The following is an 18,583-nucleotide window of genomic DNA, read 5'->3' as shown; positions in this document are numbered from 1 at the left end:
GTTAAAACAACTTAAACTGCTGGTTAAGCAAAAGGTAGCACATTAAAAACAACAGATCAACCGGAGGCAATAATTTGTAGAAAGGATCCTGATGCAGAAGGAATGACTAAAACATGACTACAGAGAAGAAGATTGGCAACTAAACACTGCAGCAAGTAACATATACAGTATGGGAGGAAAGGAGGGAAGTGTTGTTGAAGATCTCGAAGATTGTTGGAAAAAAGTATTAACCCACAGTAGGACAAATACACAATCCATTTGCATGGAGTAAGGACAAGTGAATCAGAATCATATTTATTATCACCGACATATGTTGTCAAATTTGTTGTTTTGCAGCAGCAGTACAGCACAAGACATAAAAATTACTATGTTACCAAAAATAAATAAATAGTGCCAAAGAGGAATAACGAGGTAGTGTTCATGGACTGTTCAAAAATCTGATAGCACAGAGGAAGAAGCTGTTCTTAAAACATTGAGTGTGGGTCTTCAGGGTTCTGTACCTCCTCCCCGATGGTAGTAATGAGAAGCGGGCATGCTAACATCCAGGAACTTGAAGCTGCTCACACTTTCCATGACTGACCCCTCAATGAGGACCAGTGTATGTCCTCCACGCAAAAAAAAAAGTATATTGCATCCACCAAATATTGGAATAAGACTGAAGAAGAAATGTGCACACAAATTTATGTGCCTATGAGTAAGAAACAGACGCAAAATAATTAAGGGAGACTTCATAAAGAAAACAGAATCAAGCATTGCAGTTTTCACAATTATCTCACTTTACTAAGGTTAACTTGACTAAGGTTAATGAAGCACATGTCACTAGAGGATGGGCTAAAGAGAGCATGAACAAAGTTACCCACTTTCCTTCTCACAACACCTTTCTGTGCAACTGTCATTTTACCTCTTCATTTACCACCACAAATACACTTCCCCGATGAAGCACTGGTTCTCAGAATGTGGTCTCCTCTACACAAAAGAAACCAAACGCAGGTTGGTGAGTGCTTTGCAGAACACTTCATTCGGTCTGCAAAGGTGTCTCTCAGCTTCCAATTGCCATTTTCTCTCTGACCTCTCTGCTTTGACCTCTTACACTCTTCCAACTTAGTTCAATGCAAGATAATGACACATGCTTCCAACTTAACATATTCCAGACTTCCGGACAACTTTTAATTCAACAAGTTCAGATATTCAGCTAATCTAGCCACGCATCTCAAATTTTCAGCACTCATTTCTTTCCTCCTCTTTTGATAATGTCAGATTTCATTTACTTTTTCCTATTTACACCTCCTCATCAGCTCTTACCATCCTCTTTCAGCAGCACCACCAATACCTGTGTCATTCACTCTCTCCTTGTCTCTACCTTATCAGGGACTTTCCCTTCGATGCTCCCCCCATTCTCTCCAACTGAAAACTTGTTTTATTCCTGACTTTTCCCAGTTCAGATGAAAGGTTGTCAGTCTGTAACATTAACCTTGCTTCTCTCGCCACAGACGCTGCACAACCTACTTCGAGCATCTGTAAGATACTGCTTTTGGACTAACAAAGTTGCTTCGGAAAAAGAGAAAAGTAACTGACAAGCTAGTAAACCTAAATGAATATACAGCACTAAATTCAAATGATACATGCACAAGTACTGAAGAAACTTGAGGAGATAGCACAGACATAAGTTCCTGTACATGCAAAAGTCCCATTAGAGGAAGCATTGGAAGAGAAATGGTGCACAGCTAATATTGCTCTTTTATACGAAAAGGTAGAACAAAAATCGGGAAGCCATATCCCAATCATTCTAAAATCTGTGATACAGAAGGTGCAGGATTTTACTGTCCCTCACAGTGCCAGAGGCTCAAATTCAATCCTGACTTCCGAGGCTGTCTATATGGAGATTGCATGTCCCCCAAGTGCTCCGGTTTCCTCACAAATCTCAAAAGACATGCAAGTTGATGGGTTAACTGGCCACTGTAAATTGCCCATAATGGTAGAATTTGAGGGTTGATGGGAACGTGGGGAGAATAAAATGGGATTAATGTAAATGAGTGGTTGATGGTTGGCAGAGACATGATGGATCGAAGGGCCTGTTTCTATGCTGTGCATCTCTATAAAGACACAAAATATAGACACAAAATATAACAAAAGTCACATCAATTCTGAAAGGCTGAGTTGTGTTCAGCTGATCTGACAATATTCTTGGAAAGGTGTCAGAAAAGTAGACAAAGATAATATATCACCAACACAATCTACTTTCCTGACACCTTTCCAAGAATATATTACCCATCTGGATTTTTAAAAGGCCATTTATAATAGAAACAAAAAATAAGCTCACAACATGTAGAGTCACGTGACATGTAGCTGAATGGATGGCAAATTAGCTAAAAATAGACATAAAAGTGTTCTTCAGATTGGAAGACAGCTGAAAGCAGTGCTGACTAGGGACTATTGTAATGCAAGGTACGTTGATGATTAAGATTTAGGAATAAATAACCGCCATAAATTTGCAGACAATTAGAATTGGTTATTGTGCCTCAGATTTGGAACAAAGTTGGCTAAGGTCCCCACTCCCAATCTCAGTACAGTGATGTAGACACATGCAGACTGTAAGCAAACAAGCTGAGAATAGAGCAGGGCTTCACTACTAAGTTTCCCATGGTGAGACAAGCCACAAAATTTGCAGATGAAGCATACCAAGTACATTAGTAACAGTCATTACATTAAGGAGAGTAAACAGAAAAGATAAATACAAGGGCAGATTCAACAGTTTGCTACGTTTTCAAAGATCTTGTACCTCACGCTCAATTTTCTCAGTAAAGCTCTGTCTCCTTTTTTAATTTTTGCCACCTTGGGATATTTTCTGTCCTTGAAGTTATTTCATACATGTAAGGTGTTGTTAGAACAGTAGATGTAAACAATGAGTCCACAATGAACTCACATTCTTCAGATAAAATACAGATTAAAACTTGTATGTTTACTACTATTTTCAAACCACACTGAATTTTTGATCCAGCTGTGGAGATCCAGACACTAGAAATTAGATGATACATCTTGAGAAGGAAGGAGAGTTGAGGGAAGAGTTCCTTGGGTGCAGGCGAAGCCTTTCTGTCCCCAAGCTTGTTTTCATCATTCAATTAGTTAATTTCCAACCAGTACCTCAAATCTTTTTGTCTGCACTGCATAACAAAAATAGTTATGACTGAGCCAGAGGTCACAAATTTTTGAAAAACTGTTTGGAGAGAGTTATGCATTTCCAATGTGTGAAATAAACGCTTCCCAATTTCATCACATAATCAAAATTGTACTTACATTTTTTAGATCTCCACTAGAGGAGATAATGCACCACATTATCAACCTTCTTCTTCATTTTAAATACCTCAGGGTAACACAAAGTTTGCAAAATAACTCTTTAAACCCCAATGCAGACACAAGAGACTGCAGATGCTGGAATCCGGAGCAACACACAAAGTGCTGGAGGAACTCAGTAGGTCAGGCAGCATCTATGGAGGGAGATCAGTCCAGGTGAAGGGTTTCAACCCGAAACATCCACTGTCCATTTCGCTCCGTAGATGCTGTCTGACCCGCTGAGTTCCTCCAGTGCTTTGTGTGTTGCTCTTTAAACCTCAATATCATTCAGTGAATCTGTGCTCTGTTTCTTCCAAAACATGCCTGTACTGAAACTTATACCCAAACTGACCCTTGTATTTCAGATGAGGGCCTCAAGGCTTTGTATAATTTCATTTTAAAATTCCAAACCCTGTTAGTTTTTTGGATTTATTTTTGCATCTGTTCATAGATTTTAGCAATTTATGGACACAGATTCCTTTGCTTCTTCACATCTTCTAGTCTCATCATTAGGATGATATTCCACTTCATCACTGAGTTATACAGTGCAGGGACAGGCGCTTTGGCCCACCGGGTCTGCACCGACCATCGAGAACCCATTTACACCAATCCTACACTAATCCAAATTTATTCTCCCCACATTCCCATCAGCTCCCCTCCCCCGCAGATTCTACCACTGGGGACAATTTAACCCATCAACCTGTACATCTTTGGGATGTGGTCACAGGGAGAAATTACAAACTCCACACAGACAGCGCCAGAGGTCAGCATCAAACCGGCTGTAGAGCTGTGGAGCAGCAGTTCCGCTAACTGTGCCATGTGTCGATTTAAAGTGGATGACCTCAGCCTCTCACTTTGAACTCCTTCTAACACAGTTCTGTTCCCTCAGTTCATCTGCAATGCTTACCTCCCCACCCCCAAAAGATGATCCACCTCATTTCCTTCCACGATGGGTTGGTTGCAAACTGACGCAGGAAGTCCTCTGGTACATTTTTCAGGAATTCCTTCTTCTCTCCGTCCTTTGCATTGTTTTCCCTTCCCCCCACAAATTGATTTTCCTTCCCCCGAAACCCCCACGATCCTTATTGTTTGTCAAAATTTGCTCCTCCATATCATTCCCATGATTGGGTTATCTGCAGGACATACCAATGCACATGATATCTCCTTTTCAGATTCATTAACTCTACCAAATAAATCCTGCCCTTTCACCTTAAAATATAGCATCCCTTTTCCAGGGCCTTAACAATATCAGTGATCAGCACTACCACCATCATGAATTTTTTCCTTTCCCACTTCCCTTGACTATATTAGCCTGGATTATGCAGTCAGAGCAGAAAGAATTACAGGTATGTTCAGTATTCATCACACTGACCAATAATCACATACTTTCTGCAGGCATTTGAATGGCAACTTGCATATTTTGAGATTATTTCCCGCGTGGTGCCCCTACCCAGGGGACTTGAAGCATGTGAAGGCAGAGCTGACAACAGCATGACATTTTTTTTCAATCTTTTTATTAATTTTTAAATTAGTACAAATTAATATATATAACATTAATAATTATACATCTGGTGCAAAGAGATCAGGATAACAATCATAATAGTCAATGTATATAATCACAAGGAGTAAAAAAAAGTAATCTAGACCTCCCACTCTCTTAAGTGAGCAGAATACAAAAGGAAAATTGAAAAAGAGATTTAATTATATGAGAAAAGAACTCCCAAATCAAAAAAATATTAATAATAAACCAAAAGAAACCAAAAACTTTAAAAAAAAAACTGGACTGATATTTCTTCAATTAAAACATTATTATGTCGTTAACTCCGCTCCTCTGTATTCAAGGGTTATTGAAAGGGATCTGAAAAAGGTCAGTATGACATTTTAACCCATCAGAATAAAGAAACCTCAAGCATGCAGAATCTAAATCAGGAAGCATAAATGAGCATTTAATTTATTGTAAAATTATGTGCAAAATAAAGTAACAGGAAGGAGATAAGCTTGACTTTACTTTAAATTACTTGTTTTTACATCTCCAACGCCAATCAAATTGCAACACTCAGCAAAGTGGAGGTCCATGGAATTAAAGAGTCAGTAGCAGCACAGACAGGAAGTTCGCTTAAAAAGGCAGAAAGCAAAGAATGGTGGTTACTGGTTGTTTTACATACAGGAGGATGGTAGACAACGTGTTTCCAGGGGATCCATGCTGGGACTGCTGCTGTAATTTTTGATACATATTAATAACATAGGTGTGCAAGTAAAATTTGTGGATGATACAAAAGGTTGAAAGGGTGGTAAACAGTGAAGGGGATCATGCTAGACTGCAAGATGGCTGTGATATCACTGTCCTCGAGTAGAAGTAATAGGGAAATAATGTTTAGGGGCTTTTCAATTCAAAACCTAAAAAGTTAACTGCGCAGAACATTCCAGCACTACATCCACCTGCAGATACTTCACTGGGGCTGTTCCAAGAACTCTCTCCTTCCCCATCACGACATCACCAACTATAAGATAAGATTTCTTTATTAGTCACATGTACATTGAAACACACAGGGAAATGAATCTTTTGCGTGGAGTGTTCCGGGGGCAGCCCGCAAGTGTCGCCACGCTTCTGGTGCCAACATAGCATGTCCACAACTTCCTAACCCTTTGGTATGTCTTTGGAATGTGGGAGGAAGCCTGAGTACCCGGAGAAAACCCATGCAGACACGGGAAGAACGTACAAGCTCCTTACAGACAGTGGCCAGAATTGAACACAGGTCGCTGGCACTGTAATAGTGTTATGCTAACCACTACACTACCGTGACTGCCATGAATTTCATCAGATATTAAATGTGCGTTGTAAAGGCTCAAGATCAATACAAGGTTTCTCGAAGTCTGGCTCCCAGATGGCCACAATGTGCTGACAGATGTTATCAGGACACCCACACCAAGACAGCAATGAGCAACTAAAAGATGTCCTGACTGAAGTTGATGTGTAGTGGCTACAGCAAATTCACACCTTATTTAAGTCAGACAAACACATCGCCAGGTCATGAGCTGTAGCTAATAGTGTTACACAATAAACTGTGTGGCATTCTGCATGAAGCTGCAAGCTGCAGTTCCCCTCCAGTCAGTTCACTTAGACCAACCAGATTCTATAATTCACCACCTTCATGTTGTTCCCCTGACAGTCTGTCCATTGCCAACTGGGTTGCAGCTGCTGTAATTCCAACTCCTAAGGTTGTATTGGTCTACCCAAGGTCCATGCATTTTATGTTCAGTTCTAATGAAACTCTCTACTGGTATTGGCATTGGTATTGGTTTATTATTGTCACTTGTACCGAGGTACAGTGAAAAAACTTGTCTTGCATACTGATCGTACAGGTCAATTCATTACACTGTACTGAGTGCATTAATGTAGTACAGGTAAAAACAATAACAGTACAGAGTAAAGTGTCACAGCTACAGAGAAAGTGCAGTGCAATAAGATGCAAGGTCACAACAGGGTAGATCATGAGGTCAGAGTCCATCTCATTGTATAAGGGAACAGTTCAATAGTCTTAAGACAGCTTCTACCCCACTGTGATAAGTCTGGTGGTACGTGCCCTCAGGCTCCTGTATCTTCTACCTGAGGGAAGAGGAGAGGAGAGAGAATGACCCAGGTGGGTGGGGTCTTTGATTATGCTGGCTGCTTCACCAAGGCAGCGAGAGGTAAAGACAGAGTCCAAGGAGGGAAGGCTGGTTTCTGTGGCGCGTTGGGCTGCATCCACAACTCTCTGCAGTTTCTTGTGGTCCTGGCAGAGACTCTATCCTGAGGGCTCGGCCCTTACGCAGAATTATGTTGTCCAATTACAAGGGCACTTCATCAGGTGGTTGGGAGAGGGTTGGTTAGATTGAAGGCTATCTTCCATATCTGGATTACTGAATAGCCCAATGTCTTTGCAAGGAACAACAAATGACATTGCCCTATTTAATGGTCTTGGTTACTATCATACCAAAAGTGAGCTGAATGAAATTGCTACCTGTATTTTCAGGCCTCCAGATTTGGTAGAGACCTTTGGCTAATAACCTGGATTGAAATGTTCAGCAAAAGCCTGACATACCGCAAGGTCTTCCTTTATCTTGCCGAGTCAGGGATTTGATATTAAGAAGTCTTCATCTTCCCATTCTGCTTATGCAGTCCTTTGGGATTCAGGATAACTTGCTTCCACTCAGATTTTGTGGGTTTTGGAATGGCTGACGAAGTCAATATGGGATTTGCAGTCTCTGCTACAGATGGGGCAGGCAATAGGTGAATAGTTTGAGAGTTTGATAGTTCACTCTAGCCTTTTGTATACTCCCATGTAAACAGCAGAAGGAGCACAACAATTCAAAAACAACTCAATGCTTATGGACTCTTGGTTCTCAATGGTATTCCACACATTCTTTTTCACTGTGAGTGATCGCAGGGCCAGGGACTCCCAAGAGTCATTGGGGATGTTACATCAATCGGACCCACATCGCTCTGCTGTTACAAAAAGATAGAATTGCGAAAGAATACAACTCCCAAAGTTACATGAAAAATGCTAGTTCAAAGACTGCAATGTAGATGCATTTTAAAAGAAAGACACTGCTTGAATTAAAACTTGGTCTGCAAGATGTAATCTTGGAAAATAAATCCAAGACCAAACTCTTTGAATCACTGTACATTCCCATTTGGTTCAAATGTACACCATGAGTAAGCTTGCTAATGAAATCCTTTATGGTAGATGTTAACTATTTATTTCAAATCTTATCTCAGTGCCCCATCTGATTATAATTTTCCTGTGCTTATGGCAGATCATGTCATCACAATGTTTTGCATTACAAATGTGTGCCTATCAAATCACATCACTTTCAATCAGATTCATTTCGACACTTGGGACCAACTAATTTGCATGACCCACCACTGTTAGCACATACAAGGAAAAGATACATGTATAAAACATTGGCATTAATTGCCCTTTCTAGCACCCTTCTATATTGATAATAGGTTAAACAGATTAGTGCTTTCTGTTCGGGGAATGACTAACTGTTACCTATAACTTGATTCTCTCACACAACATTGCTAACAGGATTTGCACAATTTCATTTTACCCTCAAGCATATCCTGACTGGCCGCTCTGTTGCCAGAAGCTGGCTGCTTTCAAAAGCTCCTTAGTTCAATTCATCATTCTGTTGGATATACAAGATACTGTGATGACATAAAAAGTTTGGGAGCTTTCTGTTACTTTCATATGTGAAAAGCACCAACATGAAAAAGGAAGCATTGCCTTGACCAATTTGTAAATCTTGCTTTTAAGTTACACTTCAAAGAAAGTACTTAACAGTACTTTTGGAGGAAGCAACATGGAAAGATAAGAAATTTCTGAACAAGCACCAGTTAGATTTTAGCTACAACAATGGTGTTTGAAGATACCAGTAGGCAATAACAATCTCGGTTCATTTTTTGCTCCATTGTACTAATCTCTCAAAAAATTGCGAGATTAAATTTTGATTCCAAAAAGCTTATGGACTATTATTTGTAATGAATATAAAAAGTTTAAAATAAAAATTATGAAAAGAGCCTCCATTTGAATTCATGAACAAATAATGAAGAAATTCTTAAATGCCCTCATGCAGATGAATGTACCTGATACAGCAACAGCTTAGACAGTATCTTGTGCAAGGTTCTGATGAAACATTTTTACCCAAGTCAAGCAACTGCACATTTTTATCTTGGTTTTACAGTTTTTCCTCATCATAATTGTTTACATACTGACGTATTAGTAAAGTAGGTAGATTTTTTTTTAACCTATTTCCTTAAAGATTCATCTGCTGAGTTAATTTGTTGAAAGAAGCCTCATGTGCTTTATTATATATACTTTACAAGGCATTACTTGATGACCACGGAAGCTTCTTATTGCCCTGCTTAACTCTTGTTCCTAGTTCAATCACAACAATTGGCATTCACCTCAGTATATTTGTGGGATCTTGCTCTCCACAAATTGGCTGATAATTCTGCTTATATTGCATTATATTAAAAAAATTGCAATCAGTGAATTACTTGCATTGGGATGGTCAGATGTGAGAAGCTATATTACAAGTGAATATTCGTCTTCCTAGCTCTTAGCTACACAAGCAGATTGCATACTTCGGACACGTTCAAGTATCGACATCATCTATGAGCTATACAGAGTTTCACCGCTGAGGTGCTTTAATTATTATCATCTCCCCTTATCCACAATGATATCAAACTGTGGAGTAGATCCAATAACAAGCAGATATGCAATGATGAAAAGCAAATGTGACAAGACAATGAATTTATGTATTTTTATAAAAATGTGTAGGTTTGATGTACACACACACACACACACAAAATAAATGACAAATAATTGAATTAATTCAAAAATGATTTATTCATGAAAACAAAAGCTCAAAAGTTCAGAATAAAATTAAATATTCAGATGACAAAACCATAGTGCAGTAAACTAACAAAATAAACATGCTTAGAAAACAAGTTATCTGCAATTCCACAAGTTCTACCATCACAGGATAAGCATCCATTGTAATAAAGAGGATCAAAGTGCTTTAGCTGAACACTCTAGTGGCTATCACAGGTTGTGAATATTGTGAACAATGAATTTTTTTTTAGGGGTTTACTTGCCAGATGCTTGTTCTGTCTGTAGCGTCTCAATTCTATTGAAAGCAACTTTTTGTTTTAAGCCATATATAAAAAGCTAATTCTTTGAGATAGAGATGTATCTAGATTTCTGGCTTAGGTTAAATACCTACCTCCCACACTGAAGAACCCAAAACAATTAAGATCAGCTGTTGCTTGTTACAGCTGTCTGTAAGCATCTCATTCACAAATCTTAAATGGCTCAGGGGTTTAATTTTATTGCCAATTTTATTTATATTTCAGATACTCCATCATTTGACAGGTTTCCAAGCTAATGACAACTTCTCTTGATTTTTGCATAATCTTTGTGATTATCATGTTTTTGTTCAAAGCAGATTCTAGGCAGCTAGTGACCTTATCCCGAAATTTGCATGAAGCGAATGCCGAAAGGAACATAAAAGTCAAGCTGTGCAGAAATGGCAGCCTTTGCCCTTCAAAACTGCCACACCATGGAAAAATATGGGAGCATCTTTTCTAAGTACATCCTCAATTAAAGGCTCACAACTAAAACAGGGAATATTTTTTGGATGTCAAAATTTATACTATGCAACAACAATACAGCAGCCCCACCTAGAGATATTTACAAGTCATGGCAAGTTAAATTAATCTTTATGGGTCCTATTTGAATAATTAATTGTATTAAGCCAAATTTTTAAAAATGCATCTATCAAAATATTGTCTATTTTAAACAAACCCAATGTGAATTCCAAAGCACTTGACTTGTTTTCCCATAAAGGTACTACTTCCTAACTTTTCATAACATTCTTGTGATTTTGCAGCCATAGAACAAAACTGAAAATGTCAAATAGTAAACATTAAGGGAAATTATACAGATTGAAAGCAGCTCATGTTCACAATCATTAGACCTCAAGTAGAAAGTTATTGATGTAGTTGTGCAATCAGGGCATCGTCAGCGGGGAAGGAAAAGGAAATGAATCATTTCACTCCCACTACTCTCACAGGGCATAATTCCACCAACATACAGCACACTTTTAGTGGTGTATTTTGAAGGGACAAAAAGGGTCTCACAGTTAGATCAGGACAACACACTTGAAAAATTTGTCTAGTGCTTATAATAATAATCATCATCATCATCATCAGGTATATTTTATTTGAAGCTCATGAAGAACTAAAAAGGTAAAAGTAATGAAGACAAATTAAAAGATAAATTAAATTATTTTAAAAATCTAGATAAAGTGAAGGAAAAGAGTTCAGATGAGGGCTATTTAGAAATTCATAATGTTGTGCATGTTGATAAGCATAGTGTACCATTAGAAACAGTCCATACATCTGTAATTACACAGTGGCAAATAGAGTTTAAGTAGGGAAAGATGATATCGTGTCTAATTTAAGATCCTATACGAATATGCAAAGCACACAATTTATGATTGTTGAATTTCTAGCAAAGGTAGAGATACATGGGATACGGAGAAGCAATTACAGAGAAACAGTTGTAAGGTGACCAAGGCAGGGAACTGGACGTTTCATCTACTGGGCATTTATAAACAATGATGAGCAGATTGATAATCAGAGTCTTTTTCCCAAGATAGTCAAAAACTAGAGGGCATAGATTTAAGGTGAGAGAGGAGAAATTTAAAGCAGATCTGAGGAGCAACTTTTTTTTTAAATTATATACACACAGGGTGATGGTTCTATGGAACAAGCCCCAGAGGAGGTGGTAGAGGAGGAAGCAATTACAACATTTAAAAGGCATTTGGACATGGATAGGAAGGGAATAGAAGGATATGTGCACAATACAGATAAGTGAGATTAGCGTGGACAGGGATCACGGTTGTTACAGGTGCATTGGGCTGAAGGACCAATGTCTGTGCTGTACAGCTCTGTGACTCTGAGTGACGCAAGGAGAAGCTGTTTATGTTCCAATGTGTGATTGGAATCTGAAATGCACTGCCTTCAGATGTGGTGTTCCAATGTGGCATTCAAGAGGGAACTGAATAAATACATGGTGGGAGGAAAAACTTACAAGGTGACAGAGAAAGGGCTAGTGGGTTGTTCTAGGAGAGAACCAGTGTGGACACGTTGGGCTACATGATCTCCCCAAATACTGTAAACATTCTACGATTTAGACAGTTGAAGTCCCCCACTTTCACTATTGATTTTGCACATCTCTGCAATTTCCCCTGCAAATTGCTCCTTATTAGCCTTCCCTCCAGCTGGCAGCCTGCGGAGTAGTTCTAGCAGAGTAATTACACCCCTATTAATTCTTAGTACTAAACAGATAGATTCTGTCCTTGAGCATTCCAGGACATCTTCTGTCTCTAGCACTACAATATTCTATTTAAAATCAACAATGCCACTCCCCTCCTTTCACTACCTTGCATGAACATCTTGAATACAGGAATTCTAGATGAAAATTACAGATGCTGAAAATGTGCAATAAACAGAAAATACTGTAAACACTCAGCAGGTTAGTCAGCATCTGTGGGAAGAGGGAGAAAAACTCTTCCCCAGTTCTGATTAAGGGTCCTGGGCCTGAAACATCAACTGTGTTTCTCTTTCCATTGATGTTACTTGGACCTGCTTAATGTTTCCAGTGTTTATTATTTTCATTTTACATTTGGATCCTACTCCTATTTCTAGCCAAATTTCTTTTATGTCCACAACTTTGCAACTCCACCATGTTGATTACAGTTAAATTCACTAATCTTCTTTAATATAGTCCTTAGGCTTACAGTGGAGACAAGAGATTCTGCAGATGCTGGAATCTGGAGCCACACACAAAGAGTGCTGGAGGAACTCAGCAGGTCAGGCAGCATCTATGGAGGGAAATAAACAGTCGACCTTTCGGGTCGAGACCTTTCATCAGGACCCTTCATCAGGACTGATGAAGGGTCCTGATGAAAGGTCTCGACCCGAAAGGTCGACTGTTTATTTCCCTCCATAGGTGCTGCCTATATACTTGGATATCTTACAAGCAAGTTAACAGCTATCTGTGACATTTAACGGCATTACTTCACCAAGTCCCACACCATCAATGTGCTGAGGATCACAACGGACCAGAAATTCAACTGAATGACCATATAAATACTGTAGCTACTACAGCAGGTCAGAACTTGGGTGTCCTGCCACAAATGATTCACCTCCTGACACCTCAAAGTCTTTGAACCAAACATAAGGCACAAGTTGGGAATGTGAAGGCTTCCTGATAAATTATATCCGGTCTATAATTCCACATTTTGTCTCACTTCCTTTTCTACATGGCGGTATTATGTTTGCTACCTTCCAATCTGGAAAGACTACTCCAGAATTAAGGAATTTTAATATAGAATCACTAATGCATTTAGATTCAATCTTTCAAAAGGATTTAGAACTTTACCCTGGACCTGAAAGGGTGCATTTAGATTTCTGGTTGTAGGCTATTATCCAGGGTGACGTGATAAATATTATCTCTTCGAAATATTTACTCTTCATTCATCACAAGTTGTGGGGTTTGTCCATTTAAACAATCCAGATCACAGCCTTCCTGAAAATCTGGTTTAGTTATACATGAATATACCATACATTATGATGTTTGATTATTTGTGACTGTAAACCATTCTAACAGAGGCATGCAGCAGTTCGTCCTGCTTTAATACTGCAACAGTGAGACAAAATTGCATTCCTGACACTATTGTGGAAGCACCATCACCCCAAGAACATCACAAGAGCTACAGAAGACCAGCACTGCATTCTCAGGTTAACTAAGGCTGAACAATAAATGAGGCCTTGTCATATCTCAAGGAAAAAGTCAGTCACAATCCTTACATTTCTTGATTCTGTCACAACTCCCAGAAACAATTCTCACTCCGTCCCACTCTAAATTTCAAACTTTGGAACTATCACTTACCAATCTTTAACGACAACAGTCCAATTCAAAGTGATTTCTTGTAAAGAGATACATGCACGGATAAGACAGACAGCTTAGCTGGGATAAAACAGACAGCTTAGCTGTAAAGTTGCTCTCATTCTAAAGGGATTCCTCCATGCACTGGAGTTCAGTTACATCTCACTCCTCACCATACCACCACACCCCCACCTAGCTACAACACAAGAGTTGCAACTGAAGTCCAGTATTGTGTGAAGGGATTTCGTGAACGCAAATATCATAGGTTTACACAAGTGTAAAATCTCAGTTACTACCATATTCACATTGAATGTGTCAGAGTTATCTATTTATCTCTGGTGCGAAGTGAATCCAAGACAACAACATCATAAAGTAGAAGTTAGCAACATATATTAGGCATCCTACACAGGTGCTACCTGACTGATTGCTCATCATCCGAATAGCTTTGGACTTGGCCAGTTCAAGTGCCGTCACCCAGCATTGTCTCTCCACCTCGGAGCTCGACTTCAGGTAGTATGTGCGCCCACTATCTGAGAGCACAATGATGCAGGCATCCTCTACATCGATGTGGGCAGTTGCTAGGTTAATGGTGCCTCTGCACGTGTGTGCCATCTCAGCCTGCGTCCTGGAAAAATAACAAAACAATAAAAGGCTTGGTGAATAGTCATACCAATAATGCTCAAGAGCATTACATAGGAACATAGTGATTTTATTGACCTCCATTCCGACATTTATAATCAGCAGGCTATCCTCCACAAGTTTGTTTTCATTGCAAGAGACCCATTATTATTTTGTTTCTTCACAGCTCCCTGCAGCTGAATTATTCAACCACACAACAGAAGGAGAAACTAATTTTAAAGTCAAGTGCAGAGCCATCCATCCTTATCCAAAGCACATGTATGAATTTTCAAAGATGAAACACTGAACAAGACCATTATTTATCCAGCAGTACTAAAGGAAGTTATATCACTCCTACCACCATGCACTCAGTACAGAAGGTCTGTTGAACCCAAAAGCTTTTGGTTTACATGTTTAATTACCTGATTATCACATTGATATGTAATATTGACAAAAGGCCGAGTGAAGGAACTATTGTATTCATTTCATGATTAATTTCACTTGCATTCTTTGATGTGGTTTGCTCCCTCCATCCAGTGTCTCATCCCTTCCAACTCAACATCTTTTCTATAAACAGTCTGACGACAACACACACAATCTTAAAATAATTACAGATCATTATTGTTCATAACCGGCTGCACTATTAGCATGGCTTAGGTCAAATCAAGATAAATTCATCATCAGATGACGTACAGGATTGCTACCAAGTCTCCTAACACCCAGCGAATACAGCACAATCTTGGCTGGCATTCAAGAGGATGTACTGCATTATTGATGCAGTTTTCTTGACCAATGCATTAAATTATTATAAAATAAAAATGTATGCTACAATTTCCCCCTTAACCAAATCAGATTATTTGTCATTCAGGAGTTTTCCACCGCGGTGACGTGGTGAAGCATTGAGAGATGTCACAGAGCAATATACTAGAAAAAATGGTTGCCTTTACCCATCAGCTATAAAGAACAGATTCACTCTCCACTTGATAAAAAGCTATGATCAGACTAATTTATTGTATAACTTACATTGAAATCAACACAAGTTACTATCACCTCCAAGTTGTATTACATGCACAAATCCCATTGCATTAATTCAGCAGTGTCTTGGCTGTTTTGCTTGTTCAAAGTTGAGGGAATTTTGTTTTGTCAGATGTGGCACTCTATAGTAGAAATTTTAACTTAAGCAATATAAATCTGGCCCAACTCAAAATATCATGGCTTTAAGCACTGTTTTGGAAACTTCAGAAGATAACTCTGGCAGACACTCAAGTTCTGCAAAATTAGAATGCAATGTTGTCAGCAGTACTGAATATCAGGTGGTTTGTTAAACAAGCTGACATCCTCCTCCTTAGGGAGGCACTGCACTACTTGATTTAGAACAAGGCAATTTTGGACGAGATATATGGCTTAACTACCACCCAAAATAGATCACCTGGTTATTTCACTTGTTTGTGAAACCTTAACTCTGCACAGTGACTGCCAGGTTTCTTACATCAAAACAGTGATTGCACTTACACACTTCAATTCAGCAAAGTGCTTTGGGATGCTCTTAAGTTAAAGATGCTCAATGACAAACCTATACTGAACTAGAGTCTTTAACGTGGTAAAATGTCACAAGGCTTTTCAAGGAGGAATAGCCAACAAAATTTGATACAGAACTAAAGGATATACAAAGATAAATGATAGTCTGGTCAAAGCAAAAGATTTTAAATAATGTTGTAAAGGAACAAAGACAATGAGAGGCAAAAAAAACAAAAACTAGAAACCAGGTAGATAGGCAGAACTTTATGAAGCAAACTTGAGTTTATGGAGTTGGTCACCATTGTAAGAGTAATTGAAATCAGGGGCGCTAAGAAAAACCCAGATATTTTGGGAGTCAGAAGAGAACACAGATATGGCATGGAAGAACTGAAAACAAGGACAACAATTTTTAAAAGATGACTTGCAGAAGATGCTGGACATTTAAAATGTAAAATAAAAATCAGGAACTACCCAATGGCTCAGACAACATCTTCAGCGAGAAAAACAAGAGTTGACATTTTAGGTTGATAACTTGTCATATTCCATGAGAACTTTAAAACACAAGTGTTGTTTAACTAGGAGCTAATGTAGGTCCACAAGGACAAGGATGATAGATGAACAACACATGGTGCAAGTTGGGATGCGGGAGGTGGAAAATGGAGGATAGAACAGAGAAGTCCTGCGTGACAGCAGTCCAGAGGTAACAAAAAACAAGAAAATAGATTTCAGTAGCAGGTGAGCTGAGGCAGTGTCAGAGATGAACAGCGTCACAGGAGGTGGAAATAATCAGTCTTAGTAATGGGTCAGATGTGAGCTCCAGAGTTCAAACTGACATCAAATATCATAACAACAATGCAGATAATCTGGTTCATTCTTGGTCAGGAATGTCACTGGTAACTAGGCAACAGAGTTTGTGGCAGTGACAAAAGACAGTCGCTGCCAGGAATCAAAAGGAAGAAATTTCTCCTATTACATCATTGAACAATGGACGTGAAGTCTGCCGATTTAGAGATATTGGTTTGGTTCAAGGGAGAGAGCACCATATTCAAAGCGTATTCAAAAATGTGCCATCCATGTTTTTGGGTCATGTCAGAAGGGCATCATGTGGATGAGAAATAGGAAGTAGGCCAAAGAGAGATCTCCGGAGGACACCAGTAGTAACAGCTCAGGAACTGGAAGAGGAGATTATTCTCTGGCTATAGATCACAACACCAGGGAGCAGAAGTAGGCCATTCAGCCCATTGAGTCTGCTCCATGGAAAAGGGAAAAAAGAGAAAGAAATTGGGGGGGGGGGGGGTGCAGGTGAAAAAAAACACACTATTCTAACCCCAATTTCCAGCCTTATCCCCATATCCCTTGATACCCTGACTATTTAGATATATGTCTAATCTCTTCCTTAAATGCCTCCAATGATCTGGCCTCCACTGCTGTACCTGGCAAGGAATTCCAAAAATTCACCACCCTCTGGCTGAAGAAATTTCTCCTCATCTGTTTTAAACCTGTACCCTCTAATTCTAAGATTGTGCCCTCTGGTCCTGGACTCACCCACCAAGGAAAACAGCCTAGCCACATCTACTCTGTCCAGTCCTTTCAACATTTTAAATGTCCCTATGAGGTCCCCTCTCATTCTTCTGTACTCCAGTGAGTACAGTCCAAGAGCCGACAAACGCTCATCATACGTAAGCCCTTTCATTCTGGGAATCATCCTCATAAATCTCCTCTGAACCCTCTCCAACATCAGCACATCTTTCCTAAGATATGAGGCCCAAAACTGTGCACAGTATTCCAAATGAGGCCTCACTAGTGCCCCGTAGAGCCTCATCAACACTTCCTTACTTTTATACACTATATCTCTCGAAATGAATGCCAATATAGCATTCACTTTCTTTACCACCGATCTGACCTGGTGGTTAACCTTTAAGGTATCCTGCACGAGTACCCCCAAGTCCCTTTGTACCTCTGTACTTTGGATTTTCTCTCCTTCTAGATAATAATCTGCCCGATTATTTCTGTTTCCAAAGTGTACAACTGCACATTTCTCAACATTGAATCTCATCTGCCATTTCCTTGCCCATTCTCCTAAACAATCTAGGTCTCTCTGCAACCTTCCTGTCTCCTCAATACTCCCTACTCCTCCACCTATCTTGGTGTCATCTGCAAACTTAGCCACAAAACCATTTACTCCATCATCCAAATCGTTAATGTACAAGGTAAAAAGAAGCGGCCCCAACACCGACCCCTGCGGAACACCACTAGTAACCGGTAGCCAACCAGAACAAGATCCTTTTATTCCCACCCTTTGCTTCCTGCCAACCAGCCAACGCTCCACCCATTCTGTTATCTTACCTGTAATTCCATGACTTCTCATCTTATTAATCAGTCTCTTATGCGGCACCTTGTCGAAGGCCTTTTGAAAGTCTAAATACACAACATCTACCACCTCTCCCTTATCCACCTTACCTGTGATTTCTTCAAAAAACTCCAATAGGTTGGTCAGGCAGGATCTTCCCTTCACAAAACCACGTTGGCTAGGACCTATCTTGCCTTGCACCTCCGGGTATTCCATAACCCCATCCTTGAGGATCGATTCCAATAACTTTCCCACCACTGACGTC

At 39.5% G+C, this 18,583-nt stretch overlaps 1 protein-coding gene across 3 annotated transcripts in view; it reads right to left on the bottom strand.

Moving 5' to 3' along the window:
- The window catches only part of osbp2b (oxysterol binding protein 2b), a 279,746-nt gene that overhangs the window by 232,767 nt on the left and 28,396 nt on the right, over nucleotides 1-18,583 (bottom strand). For all 3 annotated transcript variants that reach the window (XM_052031996.1, XM_052031993.1, XM_052031992.1), the window contains exon 2: nucleotides 14,249-14,457. In XM_052031996.1, the coding sequence (XP_051887956.1) occupies nucleotides 14,249-14,457 (209 nt within the window). The remainder of the gene's footprint in view (nucleotides 1-14,248; nucleotides 14,458-18,583) is intronic.

The sequence above is a fragment of the Pristis pectinata genome, chromosome 17, assembly GCF_009764475.1.
Source record: "Pristis pectinata isolate sPriPec2 chromosome 17, sPriPec2.1.pri, whole genome shotgun sequence".
In the NCBI taxonomy this organism is placed as follows: Eukaryota; Metazoa; Chordata; class Chondrichthyes; order Rhinopristiformes; family Pristidae; genus Pristis; species Pristis pectinata.
This window is presented reverse-complemented; position numbering and strand designations above follow the sequence as displayed.